At 41.0% G+C, this 24,964-nt stretch overlaps 1 protein-coding gene across 1 annotated transcript in view; it reads left to right on the top strand.

The window, feature by feature from the left end:
- Window positions 1–24,964, top strand: part of antxr1a (ANTXR cell adhesion molecule 1a) — an 82,047-nt gene that overhangs the window by 38,383 nt on the left and 18,700 nt on the right. The window contains exons 14-17 of the mRNA XM_067394053.1: window positions 1,741–1,785; window positions 5,115–5,210; window positions 9,993–10,160; window positions 11,798–11,878. Coding sequence (XP_067250154.1) covers window positions 1,741–1,785; window positions 5,115–5,210; window positions 9,993–10,160; window positions 11,798–11,878 — 390 coding nt within the window. The remainder of the gene's footprint in view (window positions 1–1,740; window positions 1,786–5,114; window positions 5,211–9,992; window positions 10,161–11,797; window positions 11,879–24,964) is intronic.

Below are 24,964 nucleotides of genomic sequence, written 5' to 3'. Positions count from 1 at the left end.
TGTGGTGTGATCTGGCATTTTGTCCGTCGGGACGGTGGTGGCGAGTGGCACAAAATGTGCTGCATTGGCTGTAGTGTGGTGATTCTCCTCCATCTCACTGATGATAAAGGGGGACCCGCAGTGAAATAGGACCCCTTCCATGAACTCCTGCAAGCTCCCTTTAGGAAAAACACATACAGGCTGTCGTTGCCATAGTGGACTAAAACAGAAACAAACCCAGTTAGAAAAATAAACTTAAACTTAAAGGGAATTATATTTCTTACCCCACAGACAGATATTTTTTCTTGTTTTAAGCATAAACATTTAAATTTGATATATTTTCTTTGAAAATAAGAATTAATAGCTAAGTAATTTTCATTCTCAAATAAATGTATTTTGATTAGAATTTAACAAAACATAAAATCTTTTTTTCTCCTTTTTTTTCTTCTTTTTTTGCAGTGTGTTTTTGTTCAAATGCTCTCACTCCTAAATAAAATCATCTTGACTTGACAACATCACAGCAAGTGACCACAGGATTGTTTATAAAAACACTCAGTTAATCAAATAATTTTTCCTTCAGTCCAGAGAGACAGCAAAAGCACTGGAATTATTACTAAACTCTGGATGTCTCTATCTTTGAAATGTTTTTCACATGATTCCCAGAATTCCAGATGAGTTTCAAAACAATAACAACATGTGTCCTTTCACAATTGTTTTGCATGTGGATGAATATTATATCTTTTTGACACTCTTTAGCACTATTAGTATTAGTTTTCCAAAGATCTTCTTTTGGTTACTATAATCGGTGCCTGACCTGGAATTCCACAGTATTTTTAATAAAATCCTTAACCTTTAAATTATCTTTATTTGTGTCTTTTAAATTATATATACATGTCACATCATATACTGTAACCAAAGCTATAAGTGGTCAATCTTTTTTGTGTTTTCAAAAGGATAAAAAGAAATGTCATAATGCAACCAGCTATTTAATCAGAATTTACAAACAGCTGTTTCTTGAGGTCTAAGGAGGATAGATTAGTGAAGAACTGTGTTTATCTCATTTATGAGTAAAGAAATCAATATATCAGTACATTGTTTAATTATAATATTATATTCAATATAATATTAATAAGACTAAAAATTACAAAATTATTATAATTATATTATAAAACTTATTATTATTATTATTATTATGATCATTGACCCGTACCAAGAGGAACATTAATCTGGGCTGGAAAACAACTTTTTTTTTTTTCCACATGGCAGTATTGGTCAACTGAATCATGCATAATTAATGGATTATTATGGTTGACTTTGTATTCCTGATAGTATTTTTGTTAATTACTGTAATGTACTTTATTGTTAAAATGTTGTTGTACAAGTCACTTCTGGTAAATCAGTAAATAATCAGTTTTAATGTTCTGAAAGAAAAAACTTAATGTTGAGATCTGCCTCTTAGCATTAAGATCTGGCCTCCAGATTTTTAGGTCATTTAAACTTGCTTGTAAACACACTGAAAAAGAGTAGGGGAGGGAGGGGTGCAATTCCTTAGCCATGTGTTTTTGTGTAACCTGATTTTCTGGCACACATTGAAAACATTACTTGGGTCCTTTGACATGTCAGTGGAAGTAAAAAACAGTTTTTTTTTTTCTTTTCTTTGGAGAGCACGTGGTCTGCCAGCACGAGTGGGCTCATGTGATATTGTTTATCTTTTCATCCTCTCTTCTCTTCTCTTCTCTCTCTCTCTCTCTCTCTCTGCAGATTATCCATGAACCACCACCACCACCAATAGTGGAAGATAGTTCGGTAAGAATTTTTGATTTATTGTAATTGCCACATGTCACATTCTGATTAAGCAGCATCACACTTGCATTTGTGTTGTCTTACTGAATATCAGCATGGCTATGATCTGGCCATACAGTGCCTATAGAAAGTCATTATACCCTGTGAAAATCTTTACCTTTTGTCACATTACACCCTAGAAAATAAAATAAAATGTCTAACTTTTTTGAGCTATACACTCGAAAAAATAACTTAAAAAAAAAAACAAATTTACACAGTAAAATACAGTTTTCCATTGAAACAGTAATATACCATAAAACAATGCATTCTGGGTAATATTTGTTGTTTTAAGAAAAGAGGACTATAGGCTGCTTTCTCAAAAACTACAAATAATATTACTCAGAATGCATTGTTTTTATGGTATATTACTGTTTTCATGGAAAACGGTATTTTACTGTGTAAATTTGTTTATTTTTTACAGTTATGTGTATGTACACATTATAACCCTTAAAACATTTTAAAACATTCTGGAGGATTATTAAAAATTAATTAGTGAAATACCTGGTTTGGTAAAGTGATCAGCCCCTTAGAGTATACCATTATAAACTTGCTAAGGTGCAACCAATCAACTTTCAGATCAAACACCAGGCTAATTGCCCCACCTGACATCAATTGTAGTGGTTTTGATTACTTCAGATTCCACTGTTAGTAGTGCATGGTACTGCAAAGAATTCACCATGGTCGGGAAAGTGTTTTCAAAACGTCTCCAGTATAAAGTTGTAGAAAGGTTAGGAGAAGGCTGCAAAAACACACCTGGAAGACTCTGATGCCATCTGGCAAAAAGTGCCATGGTCTGATGAGATCAAAATTAACCTTTTTGGACTGAACACCAAGCGCTATATTTGGCGAAAAGTGAACAGCACACCACCCAAAACATACCATACCGACTGTGAAGCATGGTGGTGGCTGCATTATATTGTGGGAGTGTTTCTCTTCAGCAGGGACTGGGCAATTGGTCAGGACTGAAGGGAAAATGGATGCTGCCAAATCCATTCAAATTCTCGAGGAAAACCTGCGTCCCTCTGCTAGACAGCTAAAAATAGGCCGGTCATTCACCTTCCAACACGACAATGAACCTAAACATACCACCATAGGAACAACGCAATGGTTTAAGGAAGGAGAATGTCCTTGAGTAGCCAAGTCAGAGCCCTGAAAGAAAATCTGATAGAAAATCTGTGGATGAACTTGAAGAGAGCAGTCCAGTTTGACTGAACTTGATCAATTCTGCAAGGAAAAATCTAGGTGTGCAAAGCTAGTACAGACATATTAAGATTAATGACTGTAATTAAACCAAAAGGTGGCTATATGAAGTATTACATCAGGGGACTGATGACTTTTCCAACTCTTTTATTCTAGTTTTTCAGTTTTTTATTAATTTTCAGAACTGTTGCCTATTATTTATTTTTAAATAAATTTGGAAATACAACGAACACAGGCAAGTGGTGTGATACAAACTATGAAATCCTAATGCTGTTGTACTATATATTAGCACTTTATCATGGCATCCTGGAATACTTGATTCTGATTGGTCAATTACAGAACTGAGCAGTCAAGTGATTTTGTTCATTGACTCCTAATCTGGATATTTTCCATGGCAACCTGGACCTTAGAATGGTTACGGTGACTCAAACTTTATTATACTTTAATATATATTTTTCAATTTTATTATACTATATATGGTCAGCATAAAACCTTGGTAGATGGCTGTAAGATTATAAGGCCACAGAACCAGGACCAGGTTGAGTGTTCATGCTATTTTATAAGGACATGAATGCTTTTTACAAGTCAGAATCTCGTAATTACGGTAATTCTGACATAGAGACAAACAGCTGGAAAAGAGATAACTTAAAAAAGAGAAAGACAAGTAACTTTAACAGATTTCAGATTACTATTAATAAATTATTACTGGGAAAATGTGGCTGCAAATTGTCTCTAAGTAAGCTGATAATAAGTGGGATAACGTATAGCCAGCCGGTCATTATCGCTTAAATAAACCCAGACCAGATAATGACGTAAGAGGGGTGTGGAGGGGTGTTGTATCACCCTAAAGGAGTTTATTTTGTGATAATGACTTTTATAGTTTTGCTGAATTATACTTTGGAAGCTAAAAGTGTTTACCAGGTTGCACTGCATGGTTCATGGTGATTGTCTTATTTAACTCTTATCTTATCTTATCTTGGATTAAGCTTAATCTATGATTATGAAATAATCCCTAAGATCTCAATGTCCAAATCCAAACATGAAAAATGTGTTTTAAGAGCGTAAATTTTGATGTTATTTTGTAACAATGTTATTTTGACTTTAAACTCTTTCTGAAGGCCAGAAAGTTTCAGCTATTTAACAGAAACTTTGGGAGAGACTTTGAGCTCTGTAAAACTATCCAGATCTTTGTAGGCTGTTGTTTAACTGTATTGGCTCTGCTGTGCTAAAATGAATTAGTTCAGTCTGGTCTTATTAAAATCTTGTAATATGATAGCATATTTTTTTTATAAATCTTTCATTTGTGATGTCACTTTTGTAAGACCATAGGAATGTCATACGTGCATTGGCTGTGGGTTGGGGAATTTTCCCCAAAGGTTTCTTTAAGTTATGCTAAACTGTCAGGATATAAAACCTGATGGGGAATCAAGTGGGTGGTCTGAAATATGAAGGGAGGGGACCTATTAACCTTTTTGATTAAGTATGGAGGCATTGATAGAAGATGGCTGTTCAAATCCAAAGGTCTGATTGTTAAACGGTTAAATTTCTTCAGAGCTGGAAAAATAAAGTCATAACTTCAGTGAGCCAAGCTGGGCTTATTTTACTGGATCAGGAAGAGCTAGGGAGGGCGTAAGCATGGCTCGTGCCTTTCTGAGAGGCAATAAATGAAAAAGTCATGTTTTAAAAGAGTGAGTCACACCTCATTTAGGAAAATGCTGTGCCATTTGAATAAGACCCAAAATAATATGTATTTGGAACAAACAGAAATCTTCACAATAGTGTTTTTGTTTCATTCAACAAGATGTGGATATCAGTTCTCCATGTAGAGAGAACTGAGAACCAGATTTAGTATGAAACACTGTACGAAATCTGTAACCCTTACTTAGTATTGTCTGGGTCGTATTTTATTTTTACCTTGTGTAGTTTTGTTCATGGTTTTCAAAGATGGGGATTTTTGCATCTTCTTAATTTAGCTACCTTAGTAATTTACAGCAAAAAAAAATTCTTTACCTGTTGTCCGTGAAGCCTACCAGTTGAGAACCATTGGGCTCTGTATCACATATTCATTGTCTCGTTGTTGTTTGCTCTGTAAGGATGATGAAGAGGATGGAACTCCAAAGAAGAAGTGGCCCACAGTCGACGCGTCCTACTATGGAGGAAGAGGAGTTGGCGGCATTAAAAGAATGGAGGTAAACAACAGTTTTATTACTCACTAGAGGACACCAGCCACTAAATTAGCACACACTCAGTCACTTAACAGATGCTTTTCATCTAGAGGAAGAGGGCCGTGTCTCTAGAGGAAACTTAGGTTAAGTGTCTTTCTTAAGGGTGATAGATTCTGTCAGTAAATCTCCAGTTTACAGTTTGCCTCTACTTGGAGTGAAACCACTGTTGTTTACATTACTTGCCAAGAGACTTCACCACGTCATAATTGAAGTCAGCAATGCTGCTGAAAGTGAATAAAAAGCCCACAGCTGTGATGAAAAACAGGAAATACAGAAGGGAAGGTAATGTTTATCAAATGCATTTATTCACAAAAAGTATGCTTGAAATAAACATGTAGCCTACTATGCAAACCTCGTCAACAACACCAGACAATTGTCATGACAAAAACAGGGGGAAAACTGTTTAATTCAGCCCACTGTAAAGTGTTTTTTGGTCTTAGCTGGCCACTAAAGCTCGTCTAGTTTACTGGTTTTAGATGGGTTTTGGGCACTGGAGATAAACTAAACTAAATCAGCTGAACACCAGCTTGACTGGGCTGGGAGACCAGCTAAACCAGCTTTATTTTTATTTTTTTATTAAAGGTATTATTTCAAATACAGTGTTTGGAAGTTAGTCGGGCCGATACCAACAACAAACGTGTAACCAATCAGCATTAGGGGGCGTGTGACGGTCGAGGAGAGAAAACGAGCAAGAGGGAGATTTGAAAATAAGAAGAAAACTGCAGAACGAGGGATGGGACACAATACAAAACAGCTAAAAAGAATATCACTGGAGTAAAGGTTTATGACTTGGCAAGTGATTTAGGACCCACGTTTATATTAGAAAAGCTTTCCAGCGCTGGAGAGAGCTAAGAGGGAAGGACTGAAAACAGACGTGGCTGCTTTGATTCCCTATCATGTGAGTAACACTGGGTTTGAGTGTCTGAAGCTGCTGTGATGTTGGCAATTAACAACAAACTCTTTTTTTGTATTTACTCTTGTGTACTGTACGTTCATTTTTTGTGCTTACTTGTCGTTCGTTCATCATCTTTGCTTTATTGTTTGTGAAGCATTTTGTTACACTTCAGCTGTGATAAACAGACATCCACTCGCATTGCGTGTGTAACAGCGGCCAGATAGTGAGAGTTTTGCAGTTAAATTACTAGAGAATGAGGTGTTTAGCGTCACTTGTAGTGCATTTGCCTTGCATGCCAGTGGTGATCGGGCCTGGGTTCGAGACCGACTTGGAGCAGGGTGGTTAGGATCGGAGTGTGAATTTTGGAGGCGGAGCAATGAAAAGAGGAGTGGGTTTGTTTGGGTTGATTTCAAATATCAACAGTGTTCAACAACGAATTTGAAAAATTGCATACAGCATCTTTAAAGAGCACCTATTATGCCCCATTTTACAAGACGTAAAATAAGTCTCTGATGTCCCCAGAGTATGTATGTGAAGTTTAGCTCAAAATACCCAACAGATTTTTTATAGCATGTTAAAATTGCCACTTTTTGTGGATGACCAAAAATGTGCCGTTTCTTTGTGTGCCCTTTAAATGCAAATGAGCTGCTGCACTCAGCCTAAGAGGGCGGAGCTTCAAGAGCTGATTCTCCAGTGTCAGGAGACAGTCAGGATGCACAATAATGTCAGAAACTGCGAATATATGCTGCATGGAGATAGAACAGGTATAGTTTAGTTTAATCATGGTTATAACTTATATTGTCTTCTTGTTTTTATCCAATATATTACTACAAGCCTGTTGTACCATCCAATGATGGCTAAAACGTTACAGATGAGTTTTATGATGTTTATTGTTTTTCACACAAAATAAGAAGTGTCCGTTTTCACTCTAGAAAATCTCTGTAAGCGCTTAATAAAACAGTGCGGATTAAAATATTATCCATAAACTCTCTCTCTCTCCCTTGCATTATCATCAACATACACAGCAAATTACACAGAAACACTCGTTACAACTAACAGTAAATTATATATAAAGACCTTATGCCTTTCGGGTGGTGCTTAATAAACTGGAAAGCTCCGATGAACTTTAATAAAGTGCTCTCACCTTCATTACTGCCGTATCCAGTATCACTCTGGAGACTGTAATTACAGATGGATCACGAACAGTTTGTAATTGTAGATCCTTGAGTAACAGCTTTTTAGCACAAACTCTGTTTTGTATTGTTCCTTTGTATTGATATCCGTTCACAAAGCAGTCTGGTGTGAAATGATTTGCGCAGACATAAACGAATTTCGGTAGAATTGAGGGACCATTTTCTTCAAAAACAAAATTAATCCACCTCGTCTTCAGCGGCTCAGATTTAGGGAGTAAATGGAGAGAGATATGTGGATTATTCCATCCAGCTACAGAACACCTAAAACGCTTGGGAGACATTCTTGTCTGTTCAACAATGGCGGACTGTGTACAACTCACTGTGAACTCGTTCAGGGTGGTTCTATGTTAAAACGGCAGTGTCTGTCAACATTCGTGGCCGGGGCCTGTGGCTAATATGACGTCACACTGCCAGGGATCTGGAAACAGCTTGTTCTAAAACACTGCTTATGATTTATGGGGATTTAAAAAAAGGAGTGTTTGGATATTTATCATTATAGGGTGGTTGTGTACACACACTGCCAACTGCCAAAATGCCAAAATTTTGCATAATAGGTCTCCTTTAAATCATGGCTGCCGGTAAAGTACCAGTTTACAATAACAGCAAGACAGAGTTTACAATTGAAGAAAACAAGTGTGCGTGCATTATACAGCTCATCTGCTGTTTGGAATACTTCTTCCTTCTTTCTCCCTCAATTACCAGCACTGCCAAGCTAGCAGTTTAATTATCTCAGAAAATACACAAAATACACAAAAATCTGTACTTGAGTGAACAACATAAAATACACACATTATTTTTCACCTTGAAAATCTCAGATTTTTTTCCCATTTATACCTGTAAATGCCTCAGTAAAGGCTATATACATTCTAAAGGACCCCTCACACCCTGATTTTCATTTCTTTGACTCGATGGTGCTACAGGTCAATCAAAACGAGGACAAAGAGATTTAAGGACAGTTTCTTCCCCAGAGCCATAACCATCATGATCCCATATACTGATCCCACTCTTCCACACACATACACATATATATATTTACACACACATATACACAAACACATACAGCGATCAGGCATAACATTATGACGACTGGGTCAGAGCATCTCCAAAACTGCAGCTCTTGTGGGGTGTTCCCGGTCTGCAGTGGTCAGTATCTATCAAAAGTAGTCCAAGGAAGGAACAGTGGTGAACCAATGACAGGGTCATGGGCGGCCAAGGCTCATTGATGCACGTAGGGGGCGAAGGCTGGCCTGTGTGGTCTGATCCAACAGACAAGCTACTGTAGTTCAAATTGCTCAAGAAGTTAATGCTGGTTCTGATAGAAAGGTGTCAGAATACACAGTGCATCAGTTTGTTGCGTATGGAGCTGCATAGCTGCAGACCAGTCAGGGTGCCCATGCTGACCCCTGTCCACCGCAGAAAGCACCAACAGTGACACGTGAGCATCAGAACTGGACCACAGAGCAATGGAAGAAGGTGGCCTGGTCTGATGAATCACATTTTCTTTTACATCACGTGGATGGCTGAGTGCGTGTGCATCGCTTACCTGGGGAACACATGGCACCAGGATGCACTGTGGGAAGAAGGCAAGCCGGCGGAGGCAGTGTGATGCTTTGGGCAATGTTCTGCTGGGAAACCTTGGGTCCTGCCATCCATGTGGATGTTACTTTGACACGTACCACCTACCTAAGCATTGTTGCAGACCATGTACACCCTTTCATGGAAACGGTATTCCCTGGTGGCTGTGTCCTCTTTCAGCAGAATAATGCCTCCTGCCACAAAGCAAAAATGGTTCAGGAAGGGTTTAGGGAGCACAGCAACGAGTTTGAGGTGTTGACTTGGCCTCCAAATTCCCCAGATCTCAATCCAGTCAAACATTTGTGGGATGTGCGGAACAAACAAGTCCGGGCCATGGAGGCTCCACCTCGCAACTTACAGTACTTAAAGGATCTGCTGCTAACATCTTGGTGCAGATACCACAGGGTCTAGTAGAGTCCATGACACGACGGGTCAGGGTTGTTTTGGCGGCAAAAGGGGTACCAACACAATGTTAGGAAGGTGGTCATAATGTTATGCCTTATCTGTGTGTATACACACACACACACACACACACACACACATGCAGTTCAGGGCATATTTTCATTCTACAATGAACAGTTTTATTGCAATATATATCTCTTCATTGTGCAATATTTATAAATTCTTGATAAATACTTCAACTGTTTACATTTTGTACTATATTTTTAATATGTGTGCTGTATGTAATGTATGTATGTTTTTGTTGTATATTCTTTTTCAGGCACCAAGGAAAGCACTTCCTAATTTCATTGTACATGGTATAATGACAATAAAGGCTTTCTATTCTATTCTATTCTATTCTATTCTATTCTATTCTATTCTATTCTATTCTATTCTATTCTATTCTATTCTATTCTATTCTATTCTATTCTATTCTATTCTAAATAAGCCTGAAAAGCATTTTCACATATGGTAACAGAAAGGTTGTGGCTTAAAATAAATAAGAAATATTTCAGAGTAAAAATTGTAAAACTGATCATGTGAACTCCTCTGTGCAGAAGGTCCGATGTTCTTGCTTCCTTTAAAGCTCTTTGGATCATTGTCAAATCATGCTGGATAACATGATCATTGCCATAATTTCAGGTCCGCTGGGGTGAGAAAGGTTCGACCGAGGAGGGTGCTAAACTGGAAAAGGCAAAGAACGCAAGAGTAAAGATGCCTGAACAAGAGTTTGAAGCTCCTCCTGCTCGCATCCTAAATAATGGCATGCGGAAACCACCAGGCCCTCGTAAATGGTACTCGCCTATAAAGGTGAGAAGAACAACATGATAACTAAAACTCAAAAGCATTTTGCGTTAAGAAATGGCTGATGTTTTAAAGGTGCTTTAAAGGGACATTTGTTCTGTGTTACATGCTAAACTCCGCTTAAAACTATTCAAATAAAATTGTTTAATTATTTTATAATTATTGTTATGCATGCTGCTTTTATGAGATCATATTAACTGGAATATTTGTACCTTAAAAAATTCTTTTTTCTCACTGCAAAATGAACTAATGAAAGTAAAAAGGTGAAAAAAAAATCCAAGAAATGTTGACCACTTTCCCCCAAGCATTCATGTGAATTGTGACCTTAAATCTTGTTGTTGATGGACAATGGACATGCTTGGCCTATATGTAAATTACCTTTGGTATGATTTGCTGATCTCTGTATTCAACTGTAGCTCACACTGTTGTTCACTAGGATGGGCCATGTTGCTGAGTACTGAATATCACCCAAGACATACTCTACATAAGTATGTGACTGCACTTGCATCTAGCTACGCATGGTTAAATTTGTGCGTTGCCGTGTTCTGTGTCAGAGTGCAATTTATAATATCTACGTATTGTAGTCTTAGCTTTGCCACAAGGGGTGCTGTAGTCTCTTTCTATGGTTTTCTATGTTGTGCAACAGTACGAAAGAGAATGTATGCATGTATAAATTGTATTGATTTCTTCTGTAAAACACAAAAGAAGATATTTTGAAGAATATTTTCTTTGTGTTCCATTGAACATAACATTAAGACTATAGGTGAGACTAATTCTGCTGACAGTTATACATGAGCAGTCCCCCACCATGCAGTTCTCCCGCTGAATTAATATGTCTAAGATCATGACTGGAGATGTCAATGTTTATAATCAAGCGTTTATGAATCATAGCTCAGAGATTTGACCAGAAACTGTGGTGACCTCAAAGAAACTGGGCCTGTGGAGTCAGCACTTTATTACACTCAAAACCAGGTTTCCCTCATTTCACCTCTCTCCGTTCGCTCACTCTCAAAGATCCTGCCTTCCAAGAGCTCAGAGCATTGCCAAAGTTTCTCCACCCCCCGTTTTTCATTCTTTTGGTCTGTGTATTTTTCATTTATCCCCTTTTTATTTGTTCATCTCTGTATCTCATGAGTCTGTCTGTTATTTGTTTATTTGGAGAGAGGCAACGTGACCAGTATGTGCAATTTTTGTGACCCAACTTTACATTTAAATCATCTTGAACAGTCTTTTATTCTTTACTTTCCTTCACCCATTAATTTTCTCTCTCACATTTTTTTTTTTTTTTTGGATAAAGACAGCAGCTCTTGTGCAATGAGAGTTAGCTGACTTTATTAGCAAGTTGGGTCAAGGCTGAGGGACATCACAATGCTGTTTCATATTAATAACCATGGGGCAGATAGCGAAGCATTGATTTATTCTAAACTATGGCTTTGGGCTTTATCTATCTCATCTGATATTGAGACAGAGAGGCCACATGTTGGGTGTTGAGTTCAGGAAATCTCTTTGTTAATAAAACCCATTTGACAGAGTTTAGTGAATGATCAACACCTGAGGGTCAATAACTGAATCAGACAAAACAAAAGCACACTTGCTTTTTTGATCTTAATTTTCATGTCTTTGGTGTGTGTGCTAATGTGCAGGGAAAACTGGATGCATTGTGGGTACTTCTGAAGAAAGGGTATGATCGAGTGTCCATCATGCGACCACAACCCGGAGACAAGGTAAGACTCTTCATTGTATATTGTATTGCGGAAAATTTTGTTTCTTTATCAGGTTATCAGAAACAATTTCTTATTTTATTTTAAAGTAACTAAAATATGTAAATAAAAAATTGTGGATACATGGATATACAGTTCCATATTTGCTTCATGAGTTGTTGGTAATATGAGTAAGTAGGATGCTTTTGTTGGGAATATGTGGGGAAAGTGGATGGCATTTGGGGGGTTTAGAAATGAATGGGTTTTAATATGTCATTAAATTATCTGCAAATAGTTTGAAGTGTTATCCATTTCACTTAATTTCTTTTTAAAGATGAACACACACTCAAGGACACTGAAGCTTAAAAAAGGATCTTAACGGACTCATCTTGATTCATTTTTCACAGTTTAACTGAGCAATCTGCTAAATCACTATTATAACTGTCAGTTAATTCAATATGACTTGGCTTTACTGAAGTGATGAAAAGCAGAAATAAAAAGATGAATACAGCACTATTCTGCAGCTTGATAGGAAATGAAAACCAGCCTCACACTGATAGAGCTTTACACAGCACGGATATAGACATCCTAGATCTTTGTTTAGTTCAGTTTCAAAGAGCTTTTTTGTAGTTTTTGGAGCTTGTGCTCACCATCCAATTTTGTTGACAAAAACAAAACTCCTTTTGTGTTATATGTAGAAATAAATAATACGGTTTGGAACAGCATGAGGGTTTAGTAAATTATGATAATGTTTGGATGAACTATCCTTTTAAGTGTGCATATTTTCATTTAGTAATGTTTACTCAAACAAGGTCAACTATGCTAAAAAATGTATCATCTTCACGTCCATAGCATGTATTTGCTTTCAATCGGTGCTTCTTTTAAACATTCTTCTATCCTCGCTTGGATAGAGAACAACAACAGACCAAGAGTAAAAGCCCACCTGTTGCATGCTGGGTCTTCTGGACTAAGCAAATAAACAGAGGAAATGCATCATATATCCCAATTGAAGATGTGCATGAAATGAAATATGAAGTTCTTTAGGGTGGACTCGTATGATATTTCTTACTTATGCAACAGATTATTTAAAAAGTTGACTGCAGGTCAAATCCACTGCGAAACAGAACTCATCTAAGGACAGGACCCCATATACAATAATGTATATGGGTAATCTGAGTGGCTGCGGGACTTCTTCAGTTACACTGACTGGACTGTATTTATGGACAACAATATTGACATCCACACATCTTCTATGCTATTTTACATAAAATGCTGCATTGACTATGTAACCACCACAAAACGGGTTTGCATGTTTCCTAACAGCAAGCCGTGGAGGACCAAGAACCTAAAACTTCTACTGGATGCCCACAATTCTGCTTTTCGGTCCGGTGCAGCAGTACATGCAGCACATGCAGCAGTACAGCGTAGCCAGGATGAACCTGAGGAAGGGCACCAGGGATGCTAAAGCAGCCTATAGGCGGAGAATCGGGAACCTCTTCGGCAACCCGCATCCCCGCTGGGCATGACGGGCGATTCTTCGCATCACTTGGCAGAATAACACCAGCAGCCTGACCAACAGCAGTGCTTCAGTGGCAGAGCAGCTCAACCAGTTCTTCAGCCACTTCGAGGTAGAAAGAACTGGGACTACCATCAACCCAGTTCCCGCCACCAACAGCCAGGCACTCATTATCCAGCCTGCTGAGGCGATACGCCCTCTTCGTAAAATCAGCATACTGAAAGCAGCTGGTCCAGATGGCATCCCAGGGTGCATCCTCAGAGACAGTGTTGCAGGGTTGGTTGATGTATTTACAAATATCTTCAACCTTTCTCTGTTGCAGTGCATTGTTCCAACCTGCCTAAAGACGTCCTTCAATAGTGCCAGTGCCAAAGCAAACATTCCTCAACGATTATAGGCTTATTGCACTGACACCCATAATCATGAAATGCCTGGAGATGCTGGTTCTGCATCACATCAAGGCTGCTCTGCCACCCACCCTGGACCCCCAGCAGTATCCATACAGGGGCAACAGGTTGACAGATGATGCCATCTCCACTGTCCTTCACACTGTACTTTGCTATCTGGAACTCCAAGGGATGTATGCACGGCTGCTGTTCATGGGTTACAGTTCTGCATTTAACACTATCTTATCCAGCAGTTGTTCTCCAAGATGATCTGCCTGTGCATTAAGGCCTTCTTAACAAACCAGTCACAGTCAGTGAGGATTGGCCTGCATCATTCTTCTACGCTGACACTCAGCACAGGGCTGTGTGCTGAGTCTGTTCTCTACTTTTTGTATACTCATAACTGTATACCATCTTATAACACTAACACCATTATCAAATTCGCGGATGACATGACTGTGGTGGGGTTGATCTCCAGAGGCGATGAGTCTGCCTTTAGAGAGGAGGTACAGAGGCTCACAGTGTGGTCACAGAGAATAATCTGACTCTAAACATCAATAAAACAAAAGAACTCATTACTGATTTCAGAAAGAAAGGATATTCACACACCATTGCACATCAATGGGGGGATGGTGGAGAGAGTATCCAGCTTTAAATTTCTGGGCAGACACATAACAGAGGACCTCTCATGGACAATAAACATCACAGTGCTGGTCAAGAAGGCACAAAAGCTGCTGTACTTGTTAAGAATGCTCAGAAAGGTAAACCTGTCATAATGGCTCATTCATGGTCTCATTCTACCTCTGCTACATTGACAGTATCCTCACACATGACATGCTGGTGTGGTATGAAGGCAGCTCTGCAGTTGAAAAAAAAAGGTCCTGCAGAGAATCATAAAGACTGTGCAGAACATCACAAACCAACAGCTCCCTGCCCTGGACGTCATAGTTATCTTCTGTTGCCTGCAGAAAATGTCTCGGGTTACGAATGTAACCATGGTTCCCTAATGGGAAATGTCTCCAGCATGCCGGAGTCTTAAGCACGCATCAAAACATGACAATGACATTGGCCGGCAAAAGCCCATGACATCACTAGCAGTGTGAACAGAGAATAGGGCACCTGTACTGTACGTTATACGCTTTTTGTCTGAAGATGTGGGCAGGCAAGCCTGAAGCATGGCAAAGGGACTCAGTGTCTAGTTCCCCTTCTCAGGGCACCATGGTTACATTCGTAACCCAAGATTTTCCCTTTCAGATGGGAACTTGCACTGCATCCTAGGATGCTAATGGGGAACAAATGCCCACTCCGCCATGCTGAAGGAATGAGTGCCGTGACAAATTACATTATGTTGAGTCAATGAGTCAAGTTCCCCATCCTAGTGGTATGCACCAGTGGTCATCATAGACTCTGTTCCCTATGGCCAGAAACCCTGGCTATGAAGGGCAGCTTAGCACAGGGCCTGGTAAAAATACCTTTAAGGGAATATGGCCAAGGATAAAACATCCTGACAGTCGCTGCATGGGACGCACCCCTTACAAGTGGTATTGTATTGAGAACCGGTTACATTTTAGAACCGGTTTCAAATTTCAAAGAACTAAGAACTATCATCATGTACCTGCAACAAAGACCTTATCTCATCACGCACATGTGCAGTTCATTACAATAGGCACTGACTTTTGCTTCAACACTGCATTAATCTGAAGGAATGCACCGTGTTTAAGGGGCCATTCACGTCGCGTCTAAAAACGTGTGGAAAGCGTGGCCGCGCCACTCCTTTCGAAAGCGCTTGTGCTCCCATGGCATCTGTCATTGTTATGCAACCATGAACTGTGCTCTCCAAGATGATTAGCAAGTATCAGCAAAGGATTAACTGATTTCTAGACCTTGCATTAGCTTTACTACTAGATATATTTATAGAGATGAGAAAAAAAAACTGCCCTGTATAACTATGATCAGCGGTTTGGCGATGCTTTCAATTTTGTCACAGAAAGGCCGAAGCTGATTGGTTGGTTCTTATCATATGACCTGTGGTGCACTTGCGGCATTCTGAAAAGCTGAGATGTTTTCATCTCGCCACGGCATAAGTGCACCTGGAAACATTTGAAATAACGAACATTTGAAATAGCGAACATTTGAAATAACGCGCCTACATTTGAAATAACGAACTTGCGCGTGCAAAAGACGTGATATGTGAACGGCCCCTAACTCTTCCAGCCGTGAGTCCTGCTACAAAGCACCAGATACAGTTAATATTAGCAATAGCAGTATCTCACACTCAGGTACAAAACACAGATGAAAAGATATTCACCTTTGAATTAGAGCCACATAATTTTGGATAAAGTGACAAACAGTTTTGTTTATTTCTTTAAATAGTGACCATGATTAAATGCATTCGGGCAGCTACAGTTTACTAGTTTATTTTAAATTAGCCTATATTAATTTGTATCATTCATTCAATCACTTTTTAAAAATTATTTAATTCTGTTTTATTAATAAATACTCTAGTTAATGGATGATCCACCGTTTTGAACGACTCTTGAATGAATAATTCAATGAAAAATTTATATTTAAACAGTCATTTGTTGCCACCTAGTGGAGTACTAATGTATTCAATATTACTGACTTTGCATTTTTATCTCTCTTATGTTACTGCTTCCAATAGCAACTGTCTGTTATATATTTTATGTTGTATTTTTTGTGTTATACCTAAATAGTTTTGGTTTGTAATCGCTTCTGGTCATTCCTTATTGAAAGTGTTATTTATAGCCTAAATGTGGCAAGAATAAAAGGTTAAAACATTATTCTTAAGGTATTTGCTCTTTTTTTTCTCTCCATAAAAAAATATTGGAATCGGAACCAAGAATCGAAAAGAACCGGATTCGATAAGCAGAATCGGAATCGCTAAAATTAAAACAATAACCAACCCTAACGAGTGGAGGTCTCATGAAGGGAGACCTAGCAACACTCAAGGGGGCTCTAAGAATGGAGGCCTCAGCAGAAAGACTATCTGAAGCGAAAGGAGGCCTGGCTCAATCTACACTAAGGACTGCCTACCAAGGAGGCTAAAAGAAGCCTTACACTCGATACTGCCATCCACTTGGAGCCCTTGGGGCAGAGGCTTCAGCAGGAAGACTCTAATGTGAGAGGAAATCTAACAACACCACCTTGAGGACAGTTAACCAAGGAATCTACTGCCCTCACAGAGCTCTCAGAGCAGAGCTATAGCGAGGGGAAACCTAACTACGCTCTATGCTAACAGACCACCGCACTAAGGAGTCTCACAGAGAGCCATACTACTTAGACCAGTTATCTAAAGTGGAGCTTGGGGAGCGGAGGTCTCAGCATGATGACTCTCTAAATTGAGAGGAAACCTAACAAAGCTTCCCTAGGGGTGGCTAGATGAGGGAGGCTCACGGCCCCCTAGCTGAGCTCAAAGAATGGAGGCCTCAATAAAAATGACTCTCTAAAGTAAGAGGAGACCTAGCTACATTCTACAATAATTACTGCTTTCCAAGGATGCTCAAAGAAGCCTAACACTCAATACTGCTACCCAAGAGGAGCTTTGGGGTGGAGGCTTCTGAAGCGAGAGGAAACCTAGCAATGCCACCATGAAAACAGTAAACCAGGGAGGCTCCAAAAGAGAGCTAAACACCCAGTCTGCTGATCTCACAGAGATCATAATGACCCTCTATAGCAAGGGGAAACCTAACTACGCTCTACGCTAAAAGACCACCTCACCAAGGAGGCTCAAAGAGAGCCACACAACTCAGACAGGTATCTAATGCAGGGCTCTGAGAAGCGGAGGTTTCAGCATGATGACTTTGAGAGGAAACCTCGCAAAGATCCCCGAAAGGGTGGTTGCACCAAGGAGGCTCGAAGAGAACCACACAACCTGGTGCAACCAGGTTCACCCAGAGATTCCCCTCCATGGCTACCATTGCCGCCATCAATTGGCCCTGGTCCAGGTCTTTCAGCAGATCACATCTCTTGTGCCACCACATCAGATCTAATCTGTTTGTGATGCCTTAATGTCTGTGATGTCTGCAGGGCAGGCAGGTTGTGAGAATTCAGAAACAACATCATTCTCAACACATCCTGCTCTTTTTTCCTTGAAACCGGGAGAGCACTTGCTGCTGGATCGGAGGATGTGAGCGATAACAAATGTTCGTCCAGCAGCTCGTCCTCGTCAGCTATCGAATGAGAAATAGCCATACCTCTCTTGAATTCCTCAGCTAGCTCCATCTGAAAGCCCCTTGATCTCAGTTTCCTCTTCGCCTCAGCTGAAGCAGTTCCTGATCCATGGGGAACAAAGGATTGTCCCAATTCCCTCGAGAAAAGGGACAAACAAGAGTGGAGTTTTTGATGAACACACTTCTTGAAAGATTTAGTTGCCATACCGCCTTCAACACGTCACAACAAACAAACAGCCCCTGAAGATAAGAAAGAGGATAACGTGCACTACAGGCACCCTATTTATACTCTGGTTGCACTGGTAGTGACTTTATGGGCTGTCTCCAGCCAATGCCATTGTTGTGTTTTGGCATTCCACTTTAGCTTCCTAGGCCACAGTGCGAGTTCCCATTTGAAAGGAAACACACAACATTCAGAAGGACTCATATCACCCTGCCCATCACCTGTTTAAACTGTTGTAATCTGGGAAATGCTACAGGTCTATCAAAACACGCACCATAAGATTCATGAACAGTTTCTATTTTAAAGCTGTCACCATACTGAACTCTGAACTGAAAGCACACCATTCAACTACAATACATCCTTGACATGCAAGAACCATTTTTTTGCAATAACATTATGAGCACTTTATTTCATTTATGTGCAATATGGCCTTTGTTTGTAATATGCACTTTTAGCTATTATTTTAACTGTATATGTTGGCAAGTCATAATTTTGTTGTGTGTTTGTATAATGACAATGAAGGATCTAATTAAAAACTAATAATAATATAAGAATTGTTTCTTGAGTATCAAATCAGCATGTTAGAATGATTTATGAAGGATGTGGCACTGAAGACAGGAGTAATGATGCTAAAAATTCAGCTTTTTTCACAGACCCCAAACTTTTGAATAATAGTGTAGAACAGTCTAGCATCTACATGGTACACAAAAAACACTCAGAACACCTTAACAATCACATTGCAACAGCCTAGCAACCTTGGCAGCAACTTTTGCATATGCAACCATCAGTCACAATTTCTTAACAAAGTTAGGAAAACCAAGTGCATCAAATCTAGATTGAAGATACATCACATTGTACAGTGCACTAACAATAACTTGATGGCTCCTACAAGCCTGTGCTGAGAGCTGGTAAAGCAGGCTGACATTTTCTCTGCTATGAAAAATGTGCAGCTTTATATTACCAAGTAAAAAGATGAGGTCCAATGTCAACAGACCTTTTGGACTTAACACCATGTGCAGAGGGTGTTGTCATTTATAAATGTGAAGCACAGTGCAAAACTCAGCACCCACACCCTCGTTTTCTCTGAGGAGCTTGTTTAGTAGCTCTAAATGTCATCCCCACTGTGAGTCACATTTGGCTTCAAATTTGGACTTAATTCTCTTAAAGAGATGTTTCACAAAATCACCAACAAATCACTTCCTCACTGTCTTGTGCTATCCTGCTCCATGTATCTGCAGGTTAAATGGAGTTGATCAGATATTTGCTAAATGATGTCAAGAATTTGTGCTTGCATAGAATGATTTTTATTAAAAGGACATGCACAGTGATACTCAACACAACTGACTACTCAGCAAAGCAATCAGATGTCAAGAAAGAAGCTTAAAAGAGACCTGGGCCTAAAAGATCCAACAGAGAAACAGGGCAGAAACAATAGAGTCTAGACTTGTATATCAGGACAATTATACAATTGCTTTACAAGAGGACAGCCAAACATAGTACAGTGATTAACACCATCAGGGAGGCGACACCCTCAGAGATTATAAAGTATGATGACATCACAGTATGAGGTTAAACCATCACCATTTCACCACAATGGATGAAGCTACTTGGACACATGCCGATATCTAATGGAAAAACACATCCAAATGCTCCAAAACTAAACAGTAAAAGATATTCAGTGATGATTTGGATGACTGAGTGTTCACAGGCTGGTTCACAGTGCACCATTCACAGGTGATGTTATGGAATGACAATAACACTATAGTTTGCAGTATTTCCCATTAATTACCTAGACTTTGGCAGCCTGTTACAGTCTAATCCAGGGGTGTCCAATCCTGGTCCTAGAAGGCTACTGTCCTGCAAAGTTCAGCTTTAGCCGCAATTAAACACACCTGAAAAAGCCAGAACCATACTAGAAACTCCCAGGCAGGTGTGTTGAGTGAAGTTGGAGCTAAACTCTGCAGGACAGTGGCCCTCCAGGACTGAGTTTGGAAACTCCTGGTCTAATCTGTCCCACCGCAATTTCATATTGAACTGAAAATATGTTTACACTTCTCAAAAATAACATTATTGAAATGGGTTTGTAAACCTGTTTACACAGAAACTGCATTTTTCAGCCAAAATAAAAGCTTAAAGAAGCAACTCTTGCAAGTGTAGAAATTAAGACCAAAATATTGTAATTTTCCTACTGTAGTGTAAAATATTATGAAATATTCATTTTTTAATTTACATGTATTTTACAGTGCAGTTGTATTACAATATATTATACATTTTATTTTAATAATAATTATAAGTAGTAACATATTGTGAATGCAATGAAGATTGAGATCTATGAGAACTATATCACGACTCAAAAGGGGTTTGAGTCCACATTTAAATGTGCTGTATGTATTTTTTTTATTTTATTTTTTTTACTGTACTGAAGCACAAAAATACCATAATATGTTTGCAGAGATTTAGGAAACATGCTAAGTTCACATACTCGTTTCTCTGAAAAACAATACTACAGCCAGTTATTCTACTTTTAAATGTGCGTTCCATGTCAGAATGTCTGTTTTTGTTTTGGTCTGTGTGATCCTACCCACTGCTAGTTTACCCAATAATATTTCGACACCCCGGGTTGCCTGTTGGCAGAAAACAAAGCATAGTGCAGCCATGAAAGCCAGCAAAGAAACTTGGTCAGAGATCGCAGATACTACCTGACCTAAAAAGCCTCGGCATCCATCTTAAAAGCTCTATATCCAGAGATATATTAAATTGCGGATAAATTATGTCATCAACTTACAGTGTAAGGCTTGTTGCCCTCCATTGTCCATTGCGCTCGTTCCTGTTGCATGTCCTCAATCTGGCAACTAACGTGAGTGTCGAGTCTGAGGAGGAGTGGGTGGGGGAGACAACTCTCTCCAATATTTTGAATTTGGACTGCAGTACCCATTTCAACCACTAGCTGTCAATATTACATACTGCACCTTTAAAGTCCAGGTACAAGTCAATGCAAAGACTTTTTAGGCCCTGTCCAAATTGGCACACTTCATATGCAAGTGTTTAGGGTGCCAATTTGGGACAGACTTCTTCCCAACAGTCAAAGTGGTGTGAGTCGACATCACGAAAGTGCAGACTCGTAGGAAGACGGCAAGTGTTTAGGGTGCCATTTGGGACAGGGCCTTACTCTGTTCAATTTGGACACTGAAAACAAGTTGGAACTCTTAGTTTTCAACTCTCAAAGTGTACCAGACTGATGTATTTAACTTTAAAATAAACAAAATAGTAGGACCAAGGTCCAACCCCCATAGTCTCACAAAATTCCATGAGGAGCACTGTTTTGATCTATACCATAGTACTGTATGATTACCATATTATTTAGAATATTCTATTTGAATATGAAAGTATATGGCATACCTTCAAAGAAGACCTTGGTGTTACTATTGGTACATATCTCCAAAAAACACAATATTACTGTCTAAAACACATGGTGTTCCCATGGAATGATGTCCAAAAAATGTAGCTCAAATCTCTTAAAGGTGCCCTAGAATCAAAAATTGAATTTATATTGGCATAGTTAAATAACAAGAGTTCAGTACATGGAAAAGACATACATTGAGTTTCAAACCCCATTGCTTCCTCCTTCTTATATAAATCTCATTTGTTTAAAAGACTTCCGGAAAACACGCTGATCTCAACATAACACCGACTGTTACGTAACAGTCGGGATCATTAATATGTATGAACCCAATATTTGCATATATGCCAGCCCATGTTCAAGGCATTAGACAAGGAAAAGCAGTATTAACGTCTGGATCTGTGCACAGACAAGGTAAGCCAGCAAGAACAACAGCGAAAAATGGCAGATGGAGAAACAATAACTGACATGATCCATGATAGCATGATATTTTTAGTGATATTTGTAAATTGTCTTTCTAAATGTTTCATTAGCATGTTGCTAATGTACTGTTAAATGTGGTTAAAGTTACCATCGTTTCTTACTGTATTCACGGAGACAAGAGAGCCGTCGCTATTTTAATTTTAAAACACTTGCAGTCTGTATAATTCATAAACACAACTTCATTCTTTATAAATCTCTCCAACAGTGTAGAATTAGCCATTAGCCACAGAGAATAGCCTCAAACTCATGCAGAATCAAATGTAAACATCAAAATAAATACTTTACTCACATAATTCGAAGCATGCATACAGCATGCATGATGAACATCTTGTAAAGATCCATTTGAGGGTTATATTAGCTGTGTGAACTTTGTAAATGCACTGTACTGTAGTCGAGAGCTCGTGTGACAGGGAGCATGCGATTTAAAGGGGTGGCGCTGCCAGAATCAGTGTATAGTTAATGATGCCCCAAAATAGGCAGTTAAAACAATTAATTAAAAAAAATGTATGGGGTATTTTGAGCTGAAACTTCACAGACACATTCAGGAGACACCTTAGACTTATATTACATCTTGTGAAAAAGCATTCTTGGGCACCTTTAAATGTTACATGTTGTTAGATTTGCAGTTATTTTTGATAAATTATAGGTTTGTGCTTTTTGGTGCAGTGTGTTACGGGTGGCTGGTAGAGAGATGAGGCAGATACGGATTTCCACGATAATAGAGACTTTACTTCAAACAATGGCAATGAACAACAGACAGACACCTTAACAAAACAGAGAACGGACGAGGAGTGAAGGGAGTGAGTGCAATATATGGGGAGTGCTGACAATAGAGTCCAGGTGCAGGTGATGAGTGACGATGAGGAGCTGACGAGGGAAGTGAGTGCAGGTGTGGAGAACAGGAGGATTCTGGGAAATGGAGTCCAGGGAAACAAGGGATCTGTAACAGTACCTCCCCCTCCCGGTAGGCGCGTCCTCGCGCCGTAGAAGTAACAACCGGGAGGGGGGCGGGCGCCCTGGAGACCTCAAACCGGAGCAGGGGAAGGAGTAAACTGGAGTGGAGGTCTCCAGGGCAGGTCCAAAAACCATGGCGGGTCAGGAGCCGTGGGCAGCCATGGCGGGTCAGGGGTTGAAGGCAGCCATGGCGGGTCAGGAGCCGTGGGCAGCCATGGCGGGTCAGGGGTTGAAGGCAGCCATGGCGGGTCAGGAGCCGAAGGCAGCCATGGCGGGTCAGGTGCAGCGGGCAGCCATGGCGGGTCAGGTGCAGCGGGCAGACATGCAGCGGGCATACATGGCGGGTCAGGTGCAGCGGGCAGCCATGGCGGGTCAGGCGCAGCGGGCAGCCATGGCGGGTCAGGAGCCGAAGCCTTCGAGGCGTTGAGCCCAGGCGTCGCTGAAGGACTGGCGGGTGATGGCGGAACCGAAGGCTCCGCCGACCGAAGCGCAGCCGGGGCTCCAGAAGGCCGCAGTGAAAGCAGAAGGACAGCCAACAAAACGAACACCGGGGGGAGTGAGGAGGCCAACTGAATCCGAGGGACGGAGTGACGGAGCGGAGACGGAGGAGTGAAGTCCAGAGGGGAGGGCAGGCTGATGAATGACCAAGGTGTGAGTGGAGGCAGGATGGAGACTGGTGAAGCTGGAGGACTGATGGGCAACGGTGGAGCAGAGGGAGGTTGGAGCCGGGGTGAAGGTAATCGCCCAGAGGTCCGAGGTGGAGATCTGGGCGAGGGGGCTTGTGGTGGAGGTGCAGTATAGACATGACTTGGAGGCGGCGGGAGAGGGAGGCAGGGAGGGAAAACAGTCTTTGGGCTGGAGGGTTCAAAAACACAGTTCATAGGAGCCGTTGGCTCGGCGGCGGCGGCTGGAGCTGAGGGCTTGGCGGCGGCGGCTGGAGCTGAGGGCTCGTAGGCGTCGGAGACTGGAGAACTTTGCTCGGCGGCGGAGACTGGAGAACTTTGCTCGGCGGCGGAGACTGGAGAACTTTGCTCGGCGGCGGAGACTGGAGAACTTTGCTCGGCGGCGGAGACTGGAGAACTTTTGCTCGGCGGCGGCGGCGACTGGAGAACTTTGCTCGGCGGCGGAGACTGGAGAACTTTGCTCGGCGGCGGAGACTGGAGAACTTTGCTCGGCGGCGGAGACTGGAGAACTTTGCTCGGCGGCGGAGACTGGAGAACTTTGCTCGGCGGCGGAGACTGGAGAACTTTGCTCGGCGGCGGAGACTGGAGAACTTGGCTCGGAGGGGGAGAGTGGAGAACTGGGCTCGGCGGAGACTGGAGAACTTGGCTCGGAGGCGGAGACTGGAGAACTTTGCTCGGAGGCGGAGACTGGAGAACTTTGCTCGGAGGCGGAGACAGGAGAACATTGCTCGGGCGGCGGAGACTGGAGAACTTGGCTCGGCGGCGGAGACTGGAGAACTTGGCTCGGAGGCGGAGACTGGAGAACTTTGCTCGGCGGCGGAGACTGGAGAACTTTGCTCGGCGGCGGAGACTGGAGAACTTTGCTCGGCGGCGGAGACTGGAGAACTTGGCTCGGAGGAGACTGGAGAACTTGGCTCGGAGGAGACTGGAGAACTTGGCTCGGAGGAGACTGGAGAACTTGGCTCGGAGGAGACTGGAGAACTTGGCTCGGCGGAGACTGGGGTTGAGGGCCATTTCATCCCCTCAAATACAATTAAAATCCCCACAGGCACTGGAGCTGGCTCTGTGGGGACTGGAGCTGGCTCTGGAGATACTGGAGCTGGCTCTGGAGATACTGGAGTCGGCTCTGGAGATACTGGAGCGGGCTCTGAGATACTGGAGCGGGCTCTGGAGATACTCGAGCGGGCTCTGGAGATACTGGAGCGGGCTCTGGAGATACTGGAGCGGGCTCTGGAGATACTGGAGCGGGCTCTGGAGATACTGGAGCGGGCTTTG

This window comes from Chanodichthys erythropterus, chromosome 9 (assembly GCF_024489055.1).
Source record: "Chanodichthys erythropterus isolate Z2021 chromosome 9, ASM2448905v1, whole genome shotgun sequence".
Taxonomy (NCBI): Eukaryota; Metazoa; Chordata; class Actinopteri; order Cypriniformes; family Xenocyprididae; genus Chanodichthys; species Chanodichthys erythropterus.
Note: the sequence above shows the minus strand (reverse complement) of the source record. Positions and strands in the feature narration are given on the sequence as shown.